This window comes from Ptychodera flava, unplaced genomic scaffold, assembly GCF_041260155.1.
Source record: "Ptychodera flava strain L36383 unplaced genomic scaffold, AS_Pfla_20210202 Scaffold_78__1_contigs__length_561843_pilon, whole genome shotgun sequence".
NCBI classification, from domain to species: Eukaryota; Metazoa; Hemichordata; class Enteropneusta; family Ptychoderidae; genus Ptychodera; species Ptychodera flava.
In genome coordinates this window covers 553,897-562,085 of record NW_027248400.1, presented here as the reverse complement: position 1 = coordinate 562,085, position 8,189 = coordinate 553,897, and the positions used below count along the sequence as shown (strand labels likewise).

General features: G+C 35.4%; 1 protein-coding gene across 1 annotated transcript; it reads left to right on the top strand.

The window, feature by feature from the left end:
• The first annotated feature begins 528 nt into the window (after nucleotides 1-528).
• LOC139128913 (uncharacterized) lies at nucleotides 529-7,623 on the top strand. The gene is made up of 6 exons (XM_070694611.1): nucleotides 529-673; nucleotides 1,141-1,308; nucleotides 2,157-2,309; nucleotides 3,140-3,273; nucleotides 5,728-5,819; nucleotides 7,527-7,623. The coding sequence occupies exons 1-4, from the start codon at nucleotides 544-546 to the stop codon at nucleotides 3,202-3,204; spliced, it is 516 nt and encodes a 171-aa protein (XP_070550712.1). The 5' UTR covers nucleotides 529-543; the 3' UTR covers nucleotides 3,205-3,273; nucleotides 5,728-5,819; nucleotides 7,527-7,623.
• Nucleotides 7,624-8,189: the final 566 nt, after the last annotated feature.

Sequence of the window (8,189 nt, the reverse complement as noted above, 5' to 3'; positions counted from 1 at the left end):
AGAGAGAGAGAGAGAGAGAGAGAGAGAGAGAGAGAGAGAGAACATATGTGTAATACATGACGCGGTCGGAATTTTATGATTTTATTTTATCAGAACCCTTATGCATATCAATACTGAACAAAGTTGAAAACATACGCCAATGACGAACATGAGGCAGATGCGAGGTTGTTGCAGGCCGGATATTGGCCTTTGCATGCAACTGTGAAATCGTACCACACAAACAGGCATTTTGACAAGTTTTATTACATATATGCACCATGTAACTGGCTGGACAAACCCGCACCCTGTAATTTGTTCCTTGGGTTTTCTTAACGAATAAGTGGAATGTGTCACACTTCTTGCAGTTTTAATTCATTTTTAAAAATAAATATGAACAGTAGCGTTTGGACTAAAGTTAAGTTGAGTAGTCGGTTATGCTGGTTTCTTCATATGTGCATAAAGAAGGGTAACTCTTAAACTATCTATGCATTTGTCTTCAATCATGATCATAGACAAGGGCGATTCTCTTCCAGAATCAACTAATTGTAAAAATAAATCACACTGATGTCACTACAAGACGAAGAACACATCATGATATCATACAACTGGGAAAACCTTCAGGAGGTGATGATCATCAAAGAGGCACTTGAAGAGAAAGGTTATAGAATAGGGATGGAACTGCGCCACGAGGAAGGTCTGTTGACTGGGATTGTTCTAAGTATAAATACTTTGTAATTGATGGTTTATATTTGCAGCTACAGTTATCTTAAATACTGATCCGTTTTTGGAACACAAATACAAGGTTTTTCATTTCAATAATGCGATGTCATTCATGCTGAGTATGGGCAAGTGTGATTGGAAGTATCACAGTAAGGAAATAATGGGAACGGCTGTCAATATTGAACAATTAACTTTCAAGGGAGGGGGACTTAAAGAAGAACTTGACATATATCCTATATGCAATCAATAGTGTGCTGATTACAAATTTAAGCTCATTAAAACAGATATTGAAGCCTTTCATAAGGGAAACAGTGTATCATATTAAGGACTCAAAGATTGGGTTACTTCTGAAATGGAACAATCGAATCTGTCAAGAATTCGCCCACCACTGTGGTAATATGAATCTGCTTACTGTGCTGTTTTTGCTCACTATTGTTTCAGGTAGTATTGCCTGGGCGATGACTGAGGGTGTCGACAATTCAAGTGCTGTCTTGCTGTGTGTCAGCAAAGCCTACAAGGACTCTGTTAACTGCAACAAAGAAGCGAGCTATGCCGACAGCCGTCGCAAAAATATCGTACCTCTAAAACTTGACGAAACTGTTGATCTCGGTGAGTTTTAAAGTAGGCAAAGTCTCTTGACTTTTCTCGGCTGTAGTGACTGGCTGGCAAAGACGCGTTTATTCCACGATCTACGCGACAGCATATTACTTACGCGACAGCCTGCCAAAGTTTATTCCTTCAATATATTCTGTTTTGATGATTATATGCCCACACAGTTTATGCAAATCTAGGCGAGTTTTGAACTGCAGTTATTACCCATGATTTAATGGATCAAGGGAACCACAACACTGCCATATCATTTGCAACGGGTATATAATATTGCCATAAAATGATGTTTAATTTCCAATTTTCACGCCTTTTCCTCACACGAATCAATTACATGTTGAAAGTGATTTGCCTTCATTATCCAATTATGTCACTTCGGTAGAAATGGTTATGTGACGACAATTTGTCCTGGACTTGCATCTTAAATAATGTAAAACACACCATTCTATAGAGTTTTATTTTTTTATACTTTTACACCATACAGCAGGTCATGCCATTACTGTGGAATATCTCTTTCATCAGTTCGACAGACGAGTATCTCTTTTATCGGTTCGATAGACGATCACGAATTGCATATGGTCTAAATTATTTACTTGCCGTGTCGAGTTCCTCAGATTTTTGTCATGATGACACTACCCTTGACTGGCTCGGTGACCTCCGCTTCTTACACCATTTGAAGTTGTATATTTAATATGTGTAATCATTATATATCCATTTGTAAGTTGCGGGAAAGCGTTTGGCAACACAAGACACGTAAAGAAAGGAAAAGTTAATAAATGTTTAGATGATACCACAAACTAATGAATCAAAGACACTGAGTCTTTAATATTGGAGTGATTATCTTCTTTCAGATGGTTGGATAAGCCATATGGTCGAAGGGAGACGTTGTTATGATTTTTACGATTTCAAATACTTTAAGGAGTCCGTCGATGGCTTAGATAAAGAGCTTGTATCCCTTGGAGTACAAAAACAAGGAAACATCTACAGTGCTAACGTAGGGCAGCGTAAGTTATACCGTTCATCTACATTTTGTTTAGATTGATTTCTTATTTCCGATGTATGTATGTATGTATGTATGTATGTATGTATGTATGTATGTATGTATGTATGTATGTATGTATGTATGTATGTATGTATGTATGTATGTATGTATGTATGTATGTATGTATGTATGTATGTATGTATGTATGTATGTATGTTTGCATGCATGCATGTATGTATGTATGTATGTATGTATGTATGTATGTATGTATGTATGTATGTATATGTATGTATGTATGTATGTAGTATGTATGTATGTATGTATGTATGTATGGGTATGTGTGTGTGTCCGTATGTTTGGTGTATTGCGTGCATTCAGGAACAACTCATCAAAGCTCAATGCTTCAAAAGTATATTGTGTTCACATTTTTATAAATACCACCGTCGGTTAAGTGGCTGTAGCTTGTGCAATAATGCCCCTTTTCGTTCGTATAACGAAAAGAAACATGAAGTTAGAAATATTTTTCTGAAATTCCAGCGATTTTAATCCCTGCAGTCTAAACAGTTGTACTAAGTCATACTATAAAATCTTTTAAGACCACTACATTGATGAACAAATGTTTAATTTTGAAGTTCATTATTGATTGTTTTAGTGTGTCCATGGATAATAATATTGCAGGGTAGTCAATGATTGATTAGACGAACTTGGGACACAATAACAATTATAACTTAAAATACTATACGAGCACAAACTGTCTTCCACACTAAATAGGCAGTAAATAGTTAATTTTGCACGTGGAAATGTTTATTTTGCGCATGAAAATGGTAACTGTCGATATACCTATTTGGCTAGATAAATATATCGGTGATCCTGATAAAATATTGAAAACAAAAGAAACTTACAAGAAGAAGACGTGACAGCAGTAGATACACTACATCAGAGAGTATCTGAAGGAAACAGTTCTTCAAAGTTAGAGAAGTTGAAAGGTGAGATTCTTTAAATGTTAGCCAAGTTTTTTAAAGCATGATTTTTGCACACCAGTATTTACAAGATACAGATCCTACTTATGGTGGTGTTGCACGTCACACATCGTATTTTGCTCAAAATCAGTTTTTCGCAAAGATTCATTCAATTTTAAGTAATTCGTCCACCTACGATTAAAATATGGTTTGGTCGCAAGTTATATGAAAAACAAGTATAAATTTATGCAAACTTATACAAATCACCCAATTTCCCTGCTTATTGTTTCTCCCAATTTCAATATTTAAAAACAATTTTTACTCTTCTCTAGCTTGGTTAGAATTTCTGAAATTTTCACATTATGTTCTTTAACAAGTGTATGACAAAACGGAATTTTTTGGCAATAACGTTCTTATATAAGGCATTTTAATTTTGCTGATCATTATTTACATCAGTTTTTGAATGTCTGTCAGTCTTTCAATCCTGCCACTTTAGAATGGGATAGATAGTGCAAAATAAGTAGTGTGGATTTTTTTCGACATATATTCTTGTTTCAAATTAAATTCAGAAATTAGTTTTACGTTCTTGACCGAAATTAATTGTGATCATTAATACCAAACTTTAGGTTTTCTACCCGAAATATAGACCCCTTCATCCTTCGAGTAAACTATTAGGCTCTCTGCTTTTTGAAAATATCTAGTATGAAGGGTTTCCTTGTTATTTTCATGAGAAATATTCCTTCGGAAAAAACTGCTGGTTATTGCAAACCTCTGTAATATCTTATTGAAGATTTGTCCATTTGGGAGGGACTATTATCGAACGAATGCAAAATGGCAGTTTGACTTAGAGTATATGGCAAACTCAGTAGTACCTGAATTTCTCCGGTTTCGTCTTGTTAGCCAATTTTGAATGGTTAGTCCGCCAATGTTTATAAAATATCATCGCCCTCATTGTCTCTTTGCATACATTTCTGTAACCATATCACATGGTTATCACATATAACCGCTTCAAAAATCGCATACTTTGCTCTACAATTGAAGTATTTGTCCTTCATTAAACCTTGCTCTTCGAGATAAGGTTTATAAATAACTTTGTTTGAACGTGTATTTTGCAATATAAAGGTAGCAATATTTGTTCATCTATAGACGTTTGATAACTGATAATGTAATTGATTAGCATGGGGTATTTAGAAGTGCATGTGTGTACAAGAAATTTGATTTTGGAATTCAAAAAATATTGATCCAGTATACATGGGAGTCTATGACAAAACTGAAAAATTTTTTTTCCAAATTGAAAACTTGCATATTCGTGCATAATGGACCCTTATTTATTGGCGTTATTGTACTTGCTTAGAAGATTGTGGTTACATGTGCTTACAAGAAATTTGATTTTGGAATTTCGCCGAAAAAGTTGATCCACTTTACATGGGCGTCTATGACAAAACTGAAAATATTTTTTTCTCAATTTAGAAACTATGAATAATTTTTATAGTACGTAACTCGTTAAATCTTTGTATATATGTACGCTTGATTATTGATATTGATGTACTTAATAGACTAAGGTGCTTACATGTGCATATGTGTACAAGACATTTCATTTGGAATTTCGTTGAAAATGTTCATCCACTATACATTGTAGTCTATGAGGAAACTATGAATAATTGTAGTCTATGAGGAAACTATGAATAATTTTTTATAGTACATAAATCGTTATATCTTTGTATATATGTACACTTGATTATTGATATTGATGTACTTGATTAGACTAAGGTGCTTACAAGCCCATGTGTGTGCAAGAAATTTGATTTTGGAATTTCACTGAAAATGTTGATTCACTATACATTGTAGGCTATGACTGAGGAAACTACGAATAACACATAGGTTATCATCTCCCAAATTGTTATTCAAAGGTTGTTTGACCTGAAGCTTCCAGTTGTTATTGATGACACTATGCACTATTCTAAATAGTTTGAATTCTGTCAAAGTCCTCAAAAAATATGTACATACGGCGACATGAATGTTTGACACTGACCTAGACCCCATGTATTGTCAATGAGAGAATGTTATCAAATAAGTTATCTCCCAAATTGTTATTGAAAGGTTAAGTTGAAAATTTTAGTCATTAGATGCCAGTTTTGCTCAACACAGGGGTTAGGTGAGTAGAAATCATGACAACCTTAATCTTTTGCCTCAAGGTGGCTGCTTGGATCAATAAATTGTTTGATATACTCTAAAACTTGCGCCCGAAGGGCGCGCCGAAAATGGAAATGACAGGAAATGAAACTGCCAGAAGGTATTTGAAAAGGAATTTGATATTCAATAAATTTTCAAGTCCCCTTTGCAATGTCATTTTTTTCAGATCCCCTTGGCATGTTGTAAATTTTTTCAAGTCCCCCTGAAATTCCCAGAGGTGTTTGTGAATGCAGCCTTAGCCCGCCACTTAATATTTACTCTTTGTTTGTTTCATGAACCTGAATTCAGAAAGCATATGTGCAAGTATCTGTGATCAAAACATTGCATTTATTGGACCCGCGGCACACGGTAAATCTGCAACAATCAACACATTCTATCAGGTATGTTGAAGGCGTCATTTAAGGGTTTATAATGTGAATGACAGAATGCATTTTAGCGATATGACGTACAGTCACTGTGACACTCTTTAAATGTACTTGAAAGAAAATGAACATTTATAATAACTTGGTAAGAACTTCAGCGATGATTACAATTACTATTGCCAATTGATATATGTTTATAGCACAGAATGTCGTTAAGGAGTGAGGAAAAAGCTGAAATATATACAATGCAGTGCATTGTTATGACCTAATGATGCATAACTGAGATATCTGCCAAATGTACACTATTTTTATGATGGCATACTGTCATGTCGAAAGAAAAAGATTAATACTATAAAAATAATGGACGACTCGTTGACCATTAACGTTTATTTATGGCAAGGGCGAGAGGAAAGCCAAAAATTAAGCCTCGCCCGTTATTTTTTGGTTTTCCTCTCGCCCTTGCCCATAAATAAACGTTAATGGTCAGCCCGGAGTCTGTTATTTCCATTATATTATCAACGAACCCAGACAAACCGTCAAACGTTCCCGTGCGAACGACAATGAGCCCCTAGAACTTGTCATTGAATAGTGCGCGCAGAAAAAAAAAATTGAAAATCTCGAGATTTTTTTGAAAAAGGATGTCTAAACTTGACCCACAAGTGCTCCGTTTTATTTCGTGATTGATAATGATATTTTTACAAATCACAATTTTCGTATTAGCTGTAAAGTTACTATGTTTACGATATTATTCATATTCATGGGCATGTAAACAAACCATTACTGTACATTTTTGGGCAGTCACGTGGTTCAGCTTGACAAATTAAAATGCGATGGACAGAGCATGGTAATATAATATAGAAATAACGGACGACAATTAACGGTCTCGGCAAGCCTCGCCCATTAATTCTTGACTTTCCTCTCGCCCTTGCCCATAAATAAACGTTAATGGTCAGCGCGGAGTCTGTTATTTCCATTATATTATTAACGAATCCCGAAAAACTGTCAAAATTTACGAAAATTTCCCGTGCGAACGACAACGGGCCCGGAACCTGTCAGTGAGTAGTGCGCGCGCTGCAAAAATTATGCAAATCCGGAGATTTTTTGAAAATAAGCGGTTAAACTTGGCCGACAAATGCTCCATTTTATTTTTTTGGTTGATTGTGAATTTTGCAAAAAACAAAATTTTCGTTTTAGCTTCCAAGTTACTATGTTTACGATATTATTCATATTCACGGGCATGAAAACAAACCATTACTGTGTATTTGTTGGCATTCACATGGTTCAGCTTGACCAATTAAAACGCGATGGACAGGGCATGGTGATATAATGCACAATATTGATGTTAAAGCAATTTAAGCCCTGATGCTTCTGCACGAGAATCGTCTGCTATGATATACCAATCGAAAGTACAATCGAATAACAATGCAGTTATGATAATCTAAAATCATACTCTGCAGCGCGTAAACATTTAGAAAAACAACAATCCGAATGCGTTGCCAATACGTGGTTGTGATTCGGTTTGAATCATGACTTTGTGAGACATGAAATAGGATGAAACGGCAAAATCATTAAGCTCTGTATTGAAATGTATAGGAAGCTCTCTCCACACACAGGCACAGCTTTTAAACAACACTGGCCGTACGTAACATCGATTAAATGTTCAATTTAGTTTGACTTGTTGTCTGCACTTGAAATTCAAAAGATGTGTTTCTTTCCCTAAACTAGGCACTGACAGGATCTAACGCCCCTCTGGTACAGGTGCTTCCTCTTCAATCGAGTGGGACAAAGAAGTGCTTGCGGTACGGTGTCAAATATCAAGATAAAACCCTGTATTTCTGTGACACCAATGCTATAGCTTGACATGATAATCCCGAGAGTGCAAAGAGATATAGTGCGGAAGCGCTGTCAGAACATTCTTAGTGGCAGGGCTTTCGACGAAAAATCTTTATCGCGTAGAACACTTGAACGGGTTGGTGTGCTTAAGAATGAAACGAGAATTCACTGTGTCATTTACGTCCACAAAATAACTTACAACAACATAGACTCCGGAATACATATTGTATCAGAAGTCAGGAGAATGTACGGTGAGCATCTTATTTCTTACTTATATATAAAAGTAAGATTTTACGTGTATGATGCTTTCAAGGATCTCCATTGCATGCTGTAGTTTTTGCATAAAAGAGTATAAAATTCCTTCAATACGACATCATGAAATAAATTGTTTTCAGTCTGATGAGGAATATTCGCTTTGGGTATTATTTTTACTACTGATGCCTAATCAATCAAATTTGATACAGAGATACGTTCAAATTTATATCTTTATATCTTTTAGTCAGCCTGTTATTCTGTTTATATACGTTACACCTGTACAAGAGGTCCACTTTGAAA

Excerpts from the sequence above, each read along its gene's own strand:
- LOC139128913 (XM_070694611.1), top strand. The coding sequence starts at position 544 with ATGTCACTACAAGACGAAGAACACATCATGATATCATACAACTGGGAA. Across the intron at positions 1,309-2,156 it reads TGACGAAACTGTTGATCTCG|ATGGTTGGATAAGCCATATG; the intron begins GTGAGTTTTAAA and ends ATCTTCTTTCAG. Across the intron at positions 2,310-3,139 it reads CAGTGCTAACGTAGGGCAGC|ATAAATATATCGGTGATCCT; the intron begins GTAAGTTATACC and ends CTATTTGGCTAG.